The sequence below is a fragment of the Pagrus pagrus genome (genome assembly GCF_965226575.1).
Source record: "Pagrus pagrus genome assembly, chromosome: 6".
Classification (NCBI taxonomy): Eukaryota; Metazoa; Chordata; class Actinopteri; order Spariformes; family Sparidae; genus Pagrus; species Pagrus pagrus.
In genome coordinates, this window is record NC_140190.1 from 14457747 (window position 1) to 14471370 (window position 13624).

Genomic DNA, 13624 nt, shown 5'->3' on the forward strand with positions numbered 1-13624 from the left:
GCTTCAGACACACACACTGATGTATGATATCAGCTCCTCACCCCTCCCCTGCCTGAATGAGGGCTTCCTTTTCTTTTCTTTTTCAAAATGGCCAACTGATTCCATCTGTGCCGACTTCACTGGATGTTTTAGGGGAGGCTGCTGAAAAGTGATGAAGCTGTTGCAGAAGTTATGACTATCTAACTGTTATAATTTAGGATTTGTTGCCAGACCAATATCCACATGTGCGCAGTCACAACTAAACTTTCCACGACTTGGAGATGATAAAATTCCCTTCCTCATACGTCTCAATGGAAAACAGTGTATGGAGTGAACTAAAACTGATGTGGCAACAGCAAAAAAGCTAACCCCTCGGCGCCTGCATTTTACACACAGCCTCAGGTGGCATCATTCAAATGTCGCTGAACACTACCAAAGTGATGGGAGATTATCTCTGCAATTCACACCTGCCAATCAGTGAGCTGCAGGTGCACAGTGGGGGAATAGGGTTGGGGATGCACAGCTGTTTCTGCACCAACAAAATAACAAAAATGCGAGGAGTTATTTTGGATGATCAAGGTCCTGGAAATAAAAGTCTTATTTTCTTTTTTCTTGTTTGCTTGCACAGACGATGTTAGCTGACTGGCAGCTGGAACACCTCCAAGGTTTTGATGGCCATGAAACTCTCCCCAGCAGATTCATCAGTATCAACAACAAGCAACTGCAATGATGGACTGTGATGGTAGTCCTTGAGACATTTTTGTAAGTAAAGTTTAAAATGATGCTGCCTACATTGCTTATTGGCAGAAGTACAAAAAAACCCTCTTCTATATTCTAGACCTCTATATTCTAGAGTAATGTCAGATGAATTCAACAAACTTGCTGTGGTGCTTTTTTCCTGATTGCGACTACAAACTGTTTTGAGATTTCTGCAGCTCTTATTCTGGCTCTGGCTAGTTTCACCATCGAACGTCAAATCTCTTACTCTTCAATCTCAGCACCAAGTTTGGTGAAAAAGCAATGGTTCACTTCTCTCTAGACTTCTCTTTAGCTTCTCTGCAGTAGAATTTACAGCCATTTGCCACAGCAATTTGTTTCTCAGAAACAAAGTTAAAATATTTATGATGGCCATAACATAACCCCAGTGTGTAGCTTAATGTATCTGGAGACTTGTGTTTGAAGAAAACATTCAAATAGGAATTTTACTGTCACTCGCTCTGGTTACTTTACACTACTTTAAAAAAGGGCCCTGACAGGGCCGACTGTTACATCACCTCATGTCCCGTGTCAAGGCCAAAAAGCTGCACCTGCACCCACCGCAAATACTGCAGCCGACAGCCAATTAGCTTGTACATTTTGTGCCTGCGTGAAAGGAAACACCACTCCATACCACCAGGTGGCAGTAGTCTGTGTTTGTCATTTTAAAAAGGAAACCGGAAGACTCTGCAAGGCACTTCTACTCAAGAATATGTCTGATAAATGTTGCAAATGGCAATAAGGAAGAGGTGGAGGTAAAACAAACAGAACTGTGCAAAATGGTTGAACTCATGGATACTACAGCGACAGGCACGAGGGGCTTTTACTTTCATTTTCTGTTTCTCCTCTCGTGCACTGATTCAGAGTGACTTCCCTCACTGAAAGGCATGCTGATTCAACATGCTCAAGCAGCCAAAAAGCCGACGACAAGGGCCCACTAAAGCCAACAGTGTGGGGGGACTCACTCCACAACAACTAGGGCCACAGACGTTCATCAACAGCCTCGTCCTTCAGGGCTCTAACAGGTCGAATTATGTTAACTGTAAATTGTTTTTTTTTACAGCTCTGTCTAGTGAACCACTCATTTGCTCAATAGGGGCTTTCAGCTTGAATATTTAACATGCCACATACAAAATGCATAAAGAAATGTACAGAAAAAAACTTTTAAAATTGTGTTTTATGGAAAGTCTCACAATCTACATTGGCACACAGAGTATAAAGACCAACAAATGTTGTCAACTGCAGCAACATAAACCCCTTTAACAATTACTGGCACCACAAGATTGTAACTGCAAATTTCCTCCATAAACAGGCATGAATCCAGCCTGTCCTACAGCCAAAAAATGCATCCTTCTGTGTTCCAGTATTTTTTTGCACAGTTTTACATGTTATGTGATTGGAACAGATAAATGCTCACCTGTTTGTGCATCTCAATATTGAGGCCGTAGGACATCTCATAGTACTGGGAAAAAGAGAGGGAAGAACAAAAAGAATATGTTATAAGAGGCCTCAAATACTCATTGTGCACAATTTTCTTTGTGTGGTGTGCATTTCCTGTAATGGGAAAAAACATCTCTTTTTTAGCTGGCATTCTCAACAAAAGTATGATTTAGTAATTATTCAGAGTTGTTAAAAAAGACAAGAAAATTGTGCCTCATAATTCACAATATAAAAAAATACAAAAGGACACAATATTATAGCAATCATAGACAATAAAATAGTGATACTTCCTAGAATCCCTGTGTAAACAACTATAAACCATCGGCACAATGCTAAAATTTAGGCGAGGAAAGTCCTGGCTGAAAATAAATTAATTTATCCATCAACACAAAGTAGACGCTAAACCCAACACGCCACATCTTAGAAATCTTAATGACTCCCAAGATTCCAGATTTTGATTCTACATAACTATTCCCACCACAATCACGCCTGCATGCACACACAAAGAGGAAAGAAGACACATGGCTTCAAATAGGAAAAGGAACCGAGAGAGAAAAGGAGTCAGTAGAGAAAGAGCCTCTGTTGTGAGTGTGTGCGAGTATGTGTGTGTGTGTGTGTGTGTGTGTGTTCAGTGTTAATGAGAGGGCCACCCTCTAGGCGTCAACCCTGTTAATCACCCACTCTGTCTGCAGGGGGACTGGCTCTGTCACTGGAAAACAAACAACACACACACACACACACACACACCATTGTTGTTTTCTGTTCGGTCTCACACTGACACTACCTTGTACATGAATGCATGTGCGCACACACACACGTGCACGCACACTTTTTTTTTCTGTAGCTGCTCGAGCCCACGCGGAAGCTCCCTAAAGTAATTACAGCGCTGGGGAAATGGAGGTGCTGCCGCTGGCCGGGGGAGTGGGGCAACCTGATATGCTATTAGAGGAGTGTGTGTGTGAGGGGTGGGGGGTCGTTGTGGGGATACAAGGCTGGGCCTGCCACTGATGGAGTGGAAGTGCGATTGAAACTGTGTGTGTGTGTGTGTGTGTGTGTCTGTGTGTGTGTGTGTGTGTGTGTGTGTGTGTAGGATGGATAAACCATATTGCATTCATAGTTCAATTTTATCGCTACATTTTGAGCTGAATCTGAAGACAGTTTCCACTGAGGAAAATCTCTTTGTATTTAACATGAATGTAACATTGTAAAGAGATTTGATGATGCAAGTTGATTACAATGCAAGTATAACCTGGGTTATACTGCTGCGTATTATCACAACCAAATGAGGGCAGTCATTAAAAAAAAAAAAAAAGGTTTGCATAAACAAAGCACTTAATCATGGAATATCTTGCATAGCTGACGGTGGTCCATTTACCTCATTGACATCCTACCAGGTTACTTTGATGTTATTGTGGTAACTATGCTGTAGGCAAATGCGTTTTAAAAGGCAGCAACACCTTTATTAACAATTTCCTTGATGGTTAATTCCTAAAAGCTTCTACACATTAGCTCGCAGATGTTGATTTACAGCAACTGGCCACTATACTGATAAGGCAGCAGCACATGCGATTGATCAGAATATTTGATCATCCCCTCTTTCAAACAGCTGTTGCGATGGGATCACACCAGCTGTGATGCCCGTCAGCATGTTCACGTTCCAAGCCATGACTACTCATTAGTGATTACTACATTATTACATGAGTACTCGGTACTCATGGATGGGGCCACCCCGTCTTTGGACTTTGCCTTCATTTTGATGTCAACTACACACCTGTAAAAATTTGTAACTGTCTGTCTGTCAGTCTGTGTTTGGACAGATTTTTGTCACAAATGTGTAAAAATGCAGGCAGACATATAAACACCTGGCAAAGTACTCAAAACTGCTTTTGTAGTTTGTAGCTCCTGCTACAAAAGGTGTCTCTAGGAGGACCAAATTTTTTATATGCCGCCACAGTGGGTAATAAAAAGTTACAGACCCAATCACCTATACCATAGCTGTGCTTGAGGTAGGCCTGTTGCTTACGTGTATCTCCTCAATAATGTAATGACAACCACATTATTTACCACTGGTCTCCTTTGACTGCTTTGTTGCCAGTAATATTTGCCACACATCACACATCAAGGTGAAGCTGATGAAAAAGTTAAGGCTAGTAATGCATGCAAAAAGTAAAGCTTTTCCACACACACACACACACACACACGCTGGCTCGGCTTGACTCAGCACTTTTGCTCAGTGCGGCAGCGATTTGCATTTCTACTACAAGAGGGCTACCAGTCTGAAGGTGTGTCCTTCACTGCTGACGCGTTCATCTTGACTAGTGGTCAAAGGAACGATTGTAAGCTCTTCCTCCTAGCAGTATTATTGAAGAAAAGCTGCTCAGCAAGCCTCACTAATTTGGCTATAAACATGTTTAATTTCCTATAAATTCTTCACAATAAAAGTACCCTGTTATCTAGTTATAATAAATCAGGAAAAATCACGTTTTCACCAGCAGTAACTCTGTAAACAACTCCTGACACGATGAAACAGTAAAATAAAGCAAATGTCTGAACTTACGAACAGGCACGCAGGAGAGAAACTAAACTTAAAACCACAGAGATTCAGTTCTAAAAATGTCTTTCTCTCCGGTATGCTGCACAGATATGAGTTTCACAACACACACTTGTTTGAGAGGGAGAGGGGTGGTCGTAATGAGCTGGCTTCGGTCGTGGGATGTCACAGTAGCCCGCTTGGAGGAAGGTTAGGTGCGCTTTGGCCCCACTACAGTGATGGTCCAACTATGGCACGGCTTAGTACCCCTGTGCACACTTAAACTGGTATTTGAAATCAGTGCAGCACAGTTTGACAAAAGTGGCAACGGAAAAGCCAAGTGTTGCTACTATTTTAACCTTTCAGTTACTCTTTCCATGTGTGAGGCTTTGCCCAGTTTCCTTCAGTTTTCTGATTTGTTACATGCATGCACAAAAAGCCAGAATATATACTATGGCTAGCAGTTACAGAAAAGAAAAACTCTAAAACGAAACAGCTGCAAGACTTTTTCTTTCTTTTCCTTACTTTATGGTGATAATATCTCCCTGTAGGCACATCCAGTCGGACATTTTCCCGACCAGCAAAGAAATCACATAAACTTGGCTAATTGGGTACACTTCACTCAACGAAGTGAATAAATGTAATTGTGAGTGTCAGACGTTAGATATTACAACCAAGCTTAAACAAGACATATCTGAATGTAAAATTTGTCATCAACTTTTATTACGTCCGTTCATATTATTGTCAGTTTCTGTCAGAATGTGTTTGTGTGTGTGTGTGTGTGTTCTGCCACTATCGGGCTAACAATGGCCCTGCGTATGTATGTGTGTGCGTGATTGCATGCACTCATGCCTGCCTGAAATAAACAGAGAGGAAGTGTGTATGTGTGTGTGTGCATATGTGTGTGCCTGCTGGCTGGCTGATGGTGGAGAGAGCAGTGCGGCGGCACAGATTAGATGAGATTAAAGCCAGTCAGAGGATCAATTAGAGGCAAAACATCAGACGGCTACACAGCCACGGCCAGCAACAATGAGATTAGCCCCGAGGTGGAGCAGAGAGCGGGCGAGCACATCTGTGTGTGTGTGTTTGCGTGTGAATGTGTATGTGTGGAGACAGAGAGATGGGGGAAAGAGAGGAAATGAAGGGGGTTGGGGAGAGAGAAATCACACATATTTCCTCCAGAAGCACAATGGAAGAAAAAAAAAAAAGCATGGACAAATCATATTTATTTCAACTACAGTTGTATTGTTGTAGCTTTAGCTGGGTGTGGAGGGGTTAGGGTCGATTAGCATAAGAGATAAACTTGTGATTCTCATCTTCAACCATTCTGAATTGATTTACATATCCAAAATTCAATTCTTACTTGATGTTTATTCCATTATAGTTTCTACTTGCTATGTTGATGGAAAAGAAAAAGGATTTATTTACAACAAAAGCTGTTTTAGAGCTCTAGTAGGGCTGGGCGATACAGACACAAATTTGTACAGTATCTCTGTATTTTCAGGCTGAAAGGCCACACATGATATATATACAGTATATCTCTGTATTTTCTACGACGTGGGCTAAATGTTCAGTTATAAGTCAAAGCCATATTTGAGATTTCACAAGCAATCTTATTAAAACGGACTGTAAAAATAAAATGCAAGGACAGGGTTTTCATCCCTGTTTGAAAATATACAACTGCAAAATGTGTAAATGAAAAACTACACAAAACAAATTGCACGGCTGTTACTGATTTTTCGGTGGAGTTTAAAAAGTGATTTTCCATCGTTTTTCAAATGAATTAAGTGCTGAAAACGTTTGCTTTAACAGAGTAGCAGCGCTGTGTCTCTCTCAATGGTGCAGGAGAAGTTGTGAGTGAGTGGGACGGGGTTAAATCGAGAGTGTGAGAGAGGAGAGAGGAAAACTGGCATGGCTTTACAGAAGAAACAGGTTATGTAGCACAACAATACAGCCTATTGATATAAACTGTATTGTGTTTAACTATATTTCATTTGAAAATACACTCGATATATCTTAAAAGTTGATATTAGCATTTGTGATACATTTACTGACACTGTGGCTCTATTTTTGTATAGACAGTCTCAGCATACAGTTACTGTGTCAAGAGACCACAGTGCAAAGAGAAGGGAGAGGATGAAAACATGAAAACAACAGTAAGTCATTTATTTGCATGGAAAAATCAACATCTTGTGTGTACGTTCACATAAGAATAAAATATTACATTGGTCAAACATACTGTGGCAAAATTACATTTAAGGATAAACAAGTCATCATCTCTGATGCACAACACACACACAGCTTCACTCACCATGATATAATGGCGCTGCATCTCTGACTTCTCACTGGCCAACTTGTCACACTCAAGCTTCAAGCTGGGGAGAGAGGAGAGGAGCACTGAGTCAGACCTTGTTAGTCAGCTCGACAGTCTTCCTTCTAAAGTGCTGACACCAGGTGACTTCTGCCCCCTTCATCATCATTACCTCCGTTTTCACCGACGGCACTGTCATGGCTTTCATCATCACCTCAACCCTCATCACTGCCTCCACCTTCATCATCATCTGCAGCCCCTCAATTGTCATCATCTCCGCTTCCATTACCCTCTTTATCACCATCACTGCCTCCATCATCATCACCATTACCGCCGTCCTCATCCTTAGCAGTCAGTGGCGGCGTTTTTTGCCGCGCTTCACAATGTGTCGATTGACAGGAAGGAGGTCAAACTTATTCTGAACTCCAGAGATGTGTCTAGCCAAAATGTCTGCTTTCTAAATCAGAGAAGAGGCAGTGAAGTACAAAGTCTAAATATAGAGTACGAGCGTTTCCTGAGACCCAGTCCCTGCGACAGCCATTAGCTGTAATCATGTCAGTGCTGATGTCACGCGAGGCGACAGGACAAAGGAGGACGCGTCAACAAGTCACCCTGATCGTCAAATGAAAAAGACAGAGGGGAAAAAAAGGGAAGAGAATTCCTCCCGGTGCCTCTGATTGAAGCAGCCAGTTACAACGTGCCAGTCTCAGGAGGCATCACGCGATGTGAGGACGGGATAAGACTCAGATCAGATAAAGATATGCGCAGGCACATGGTGGATAGTTTCAGATTTAGGATAAGTCTGAAACCTGTTTGATGGTGTGTGTATATTTATGCTGGGATGTTCTTCTCAGCCGTCTGCAGGAATGACAGCTCGATTACAGTGAGCACTGGCTGAATCCTCATCGCTGTTAGTCTTAACTGGCAGACTGAAGACACTGTTACACACGGCCAATAATGTGAGCTTACTCATACACACAGGGTTGTACGTCTATAATTTTTGCAGTTAGCTACAGTTTTGGCTGAATCTTCATCCTTGTTTGACTTTTTGTTATTGATGGACATTATAACATTAAAACATAAAGAATATAACATTTATAATTGTACTTAATGTTTAGAAGACCAATCGTGCTTGAGTTTTATATAAAGTACAGTGCCACTGTGTCACTCAGTTTAAAAGCTATTCCTTAACATTTTTATTTAAAAAAAAAAAAGCACAGAGAAATAAAACATGCTGACCCAGAATTCAGTGTGCTCTCATTGTGCTCATTATTCAGTACACTCAGTACACAGAACCCCTTTCTAAATGTAAAAGTTAATAGCCTAATATCAGCATCCTCACGTCACTGTGATCAATTACATTCACTGACGTCCCAAGAGCCATTTTTAATATAACTTCTAAAATGGAAGAAGACAAGCCATGGCCTCATGTGCAATTATCCTTTTTGAAATGATCTTTAATTGCGGAACATCAGAGTAAAAACATTTTTAAACATTCTCAAATCATGCTGTAATTATTCTGCCAAGAAGTAATAAAGAAGATACATTTAAAAAAAGGGATGACATCATTGTTTTTAAGATGTTATTGGGGTGATCTCTCTGCACTGCTTTTGCCACAGATGAATGAGGAAATGTGAGCAGTATTGTGACATATCTATACACCGATCAGCCACAACATTAAAGGACTAACAGGTAAAGTGAATAACATTGATCATCTTCTTACAGCACAATGTTCTGGGAAATATTGGGCCCTGGCATTTATGTGGATGCGACTTGACGTGCACCACCCATCGAAACTTGTTCTGGCACATCCACAACTGCTCAATCTGATTGGGATCCGGGGAATTTGGAAGACAGGCCAATGCCTTGAGCTCTTTGTCATGTTCTTCCGGCCATTCCTGTTTTTGCGGTGTGGCAGGACACTTTGTCCTGCTGGGTGGCCCACTACAATCAGGGAGTGTGCTTACAATGAGGAACTGTGCTTGGTCTGGAACTTGGACCCAATGTTTCCCAGAAGAACATTGCAATGTAACAAGATGATCAATGTCATTCGCCTCACCTGTTCTCCTTTTAATGTTGTGGCTGATGGGTGTATATCTCATTCTATTGCTCACGCCCCAGATCACTAACCGATGACTTGTTCACCGTCTTCTCCCTTTTCAATAGACACTGCCACTCAGTACCCCCCAGAACTCAACTAGTTGGATGAAGATGTGCAGGTGACAGACACTTGAATGAGGCCCTAAAGTCCAACACAATGTGTTCAGCTGGATTTAAGCTCTTTACAGGATGATCATGGTTGCTTTCACCATGGCAAGCAACAGATATCCAACCTGCTCAACAGTCATGGGGGTTTCTTTGTCGGGGTTGATTGGCAGGTTTATTCTGCCACCTATTCCTGTGTGTATGAGCAGCCTCCACTTATCCAAAACGCTCCCCTTCCCTCCTACATCAGAAACCCTTCCTGCTATCCCTGTGTAAATGCGTAGACTGTGTGGTGGGTTGTCATGACGACAGGCCTCCCTGCTGCCAACCTACCTGGGATTGGCTTCGTGCCTCCTCTGATTGGTGCTCAGCAGCCCCCGGGCCTGCACCGCTGCTCTCAAACGACACTTTGATGGAGTTTTATTGCCGATTCTTCCGTCTCTAAATCGCTCCTGCTGTCATCTTTATTTTGATTTATGTATTCCCTGATCTATTTATGCATGTGAACGAGGGGAGGGGAGGAGAGGTGGGAGAAGAGGAGGGGGGAGGAAAGAGGAAGACAGCGACAGCTACAATGCTTGCTACTATACCCGGGGGAACGCCTGCGGTACATTTGCCTTTTAAAGGCTTCAGCAACAGACAAGCACTGCACAGCAGCAGAGCGCTACAAAGCCTCGTCTGTGGCTCCCAAGCCCCACACCCTATCCCAGCCCCCCTCTTGAGTCAATAGACACTGTATGCATGTTCTGTATGCTCAGACAAAAAAGGTAGTCTTTCAACTGCGCCCTGGCTCTCTGAAGAGGGTTAAACGGTGCTGCTCACCGTTGTGGGAATTACAAAAACCAAAGGCGAGGAAAAAGACACGCAGGGTGTTACTGCTACTTCAGAATCCTCCACAAACAAGAGCGATCAGACCAGAGCAGGGATTTTGCACACAATTTGCTGGGCTTTCATCTGCCTTCGCCTGTCTCTGAAACCAGCAGAGGCGAGCCTCTGGAAGGTTCTGGGAGAACAGGTACAGAGAAACAAACCAACCTCCTCAGGAAGGAAGGCGGGCTTCAAAGACTCCACTCTCACAAAGAGAGGATCTCTCGCTGAGATGCAGACCCTGTGGCGTCCCCCCTCTTTATAACTGCTATCAAACAGATCAGTTGAGGTTGAACCAGGCACTTTGGAAGTGCCTTAGACTTCTGGCACTGTAGCGGTATTTAAGCAGTAAAGGGAGATCAATAGCCTAGGGTAAACGAGATTGATTTAGGTATGAGTCAATAAAGGATGTTTCCTCAGAGTGCAGTGTGGTTGTGGAGTTGAGGTGAGTGGAACAAAGACAGACATCTTCATTTCATCACAGTTGACTCCTGAGGCGTCTCCCAAGTTCAAGCTATGTTTTTCTGCAAAGCTTTATCTTATGATTCCGTTATTTCCTAAAAAGTTCCAAATAATTTCTTTAAAATTCTTCAGAGTTAACACACTTTGGTTTATAAACAGACTCAGTTCTGAGACTGTTATTTAAGTTGTCCAGAGGAATCTTCTTGAAAGAGCCCCATTTAAACTGAAGTAAAGATTCATGTATTATTCATATATTATTTGCAAATTTTATTTTTCAGACTGAATGAATTCTGTGCTTGTTTTAGATACATGCACATTTTTGCACACTCATCTGAGCTTGCACTGACTAAAGTTACAGTCAGTGGCTTAGCATCTAATATGGAATTTATTAATTGGATGTCTGCCAATTGTCTAATTAATGCCAAATTATATATTTATTCCCAGGCAACTTCATAGGAAATTATTATAGATTTAAAGACCGGTAAAACAAAAAGTGGGGTGGTTTCCAAGGGTAACCATATGTGACAATATGGTGGGAAATTTAGTGTTCAAAAAGGCAAGACATTCACAAGATTTGGCAGGCTCCTGCAGCCATACTGCAGCTCAATTCTACACTTTAACATTGTAGCTACTGTTACAAATGTGTTCAATAAAGAAAAACACTAAGTGATTCATGTATAGCCTGGAGATATACTCCTTATTACAAAGAGCTGCACTTATCAGGCTGGGGTATGCAACTGTTTCCCCTTTGTATTTCTGCATGTTTGTGTGCATGTCAGTGTTTCTGTTTGCACCTGTGGTATTGTGCTTGGAGGAACTGGAACTCATCCTTGATCCTGTCACAGGAGTCAGAGGTTGTGAATTTCAGCTGCTGCGATGAAGCCTGCCAAAGAAAAAAATCACAAGAGGACACAAGTTAATAACATGTGGAAAGAGACAGAGTACGTCAACAACAAAGAAATAGAGCAGAGTGAGAGAAATAATTAAAAACATGAACATGAAATCAAGCGGTTTTCAATTTGATGCAGTCCAACGGGTACGACATTACTAAGAAATTGGTTGCCAAGTATGTTCCCACATACAGGGAGCCAAATACAAAAAAGCCTGTGTAGATTCAAGACTAAAAGTGTGCATTCACAAAAGCAACATGGATACCCATTGTTTCTGCCAGATTTTTAAACCCCTGCATATGCACTGTTCTGTTATATATCTCAATCACTGTGAAATTATGCGCCTGCATACGTGCCTAACCCACACACAGCCACAATTAGCCATAAATGGATACTCACACACCCCTATTTAACCTTCTATTCACATAATCCAGACTGTTTGTGTCCTTGGTCTGGCACCGACAGCATCTTTACAGTGCTGAAGCAACCATAAGAGTTATTACCCATGGCCATTATGAACAATAGCACATGTTGTGAGCCATAACAGCCTGTTGATTGATGACACATGACCGAGTCCAACTTACTGTATAATCTAATGTGTGTTATTATTCCAGCCCTCATTGTTATTCCAACATTCAATTTGGGCGACAATATGTAAACCTACATACTGATGCTAGAATAAATCTTGCTAGTATAAATAATGATGGTAACACACATTTATAAATATTATTATAGGGAACTTGGTTGAGACCTTTAAGGTGTTGAAAAGATTTAGGTCCAAATAAAAAGCCCCTTAAAATCTCTCACCAACATCAACCATGTCTTTGCCGCAATGCAACAACAGTCTCAACTGTTCTTTCGTAGAAGAGCTTGTACGCATGTTGCAATGTGTGGAGTAGGGGCAGGTGATAAAACCACATATATATTCAAATCATAAAAAGTTTTGTCGATACAACGGCTATCAAACTTGCAGTCATTATTCACCTACATGCTTTGCTACTTTTGTAATTGTAATTTTGTAAGCAGTGTTTCCACACATAGACTTTACTTGGGTATATTTGGCAACCAGTTATAGCATTTTATACTTATACTATTTTTTTTATATCTGTCAAAGAGAACAACGCCATCTGCGATCAACATCATAGAGGAGCTCCATTTCTCTTTATCAGTTTTTTTGCCTCTTTTTTGGTGCAGCTTCCATCGAATACCGATTTCATTTTTGTCATTAACCATGGCAACAATAGAAGCTTTGAAGCATCAATGACTAAATGTAACATAACGGTTTCTGATCTGTCATAACACCACAAGGACTACAACCAACACAACACCTTGTGGATTATGAAATAGGGACACAACACAGCCAAACAATGCAGGAAAAATAAAACAAAGATTACAGAAAAAAACAAATAAACATAATGTGCTTAATGAAGTGGGTTAATGAAATGATTAGTTGGATATCCTGTAAGATAATGACTTCATGCTTTTTGGGGGGTTTTCTGTTAGCCAAAACAGGATATCTTTGGTTTGAAGCTGTTGGTTGGGCAAAACAACACATCTGGAGACGTTGTCCTTGTCACTGGGAAATACTGGTGACCAATTTTCACAGTTTCCAGGCATTTTATTGACACTTTTTAAAAAAGCCCACCAAATACTTAATTTTTGGAGCTGATGCCGATACCCATTTTAGGCAGTGAAAGTTTTAAAAATTCCGATATTAATATATTGGCCGATATACAGTTTTTTTGGAATGATCCCTCAAATACAGTACAAAAATATTTAATGAAGGGAGGGTATTTTAAAGTTTAACAATAAACTCAAAAATGACATCAGTGCATTGAAACAGGAAACTTCACTGGTAATTTGATAATGATATTATTATCCCAAGCATAATTTTCTGGAATATAATCTCGAAAAAAGTTTTCATTTTGGTGCATATTGGACAACATATATACCGGGCTACTTATCAGCACTGACAATGCATTGTCATGCACCAAAACACTGTCCTGTGTAACCAACACTAGCCTAGTCAGGCCTGTCATACTGTAAATGTTCAGTGAAAGGCACTTTGGATACAACTGTGCACCAAATGCCATACAGCAAGTACATCTTCATTCTTCACCTAGCCTGGATGTTGCTATTAGCCCTTATTGTAATTCAGTCCACACAACATTCCCTAGGCAGCGG

At 41.3% G+C, this 13624-nt stretch overlaps 1 protein-coding gene across 5 annotated transcripts in view; it reads right to left on the reverse strand.

The window, feature by feature from the left end:
* The window catches only part of tle5 (TLE family member 5, transcriptional modulator), a 43171-nt gene that overhangs the window by 12089 nt on the left and 17458 nt on the right, over positions 1-13624 (reverse strand). For all 5 annotated transcript variants that reach the window (XM_084354922.1, XM_084354921.1, XM_084354920.1 and 2 more), the window contains 3 exons: positions 11345-11433; positions 7017-7080; positions 2153-2197 (listed from right to left, as the gene is read on the reverse strand). In XM_084354922.1, coding sequence (XP_084211048.1) covers positions 2153-2197; positions 7017-7080; positions 11345-11433 — 198 coding nt within the window. The remainder of the gene's footprint in view (positions 1-2152; positions 2198-7016; positions 7081-11344; positions 11434-13624) is intronic.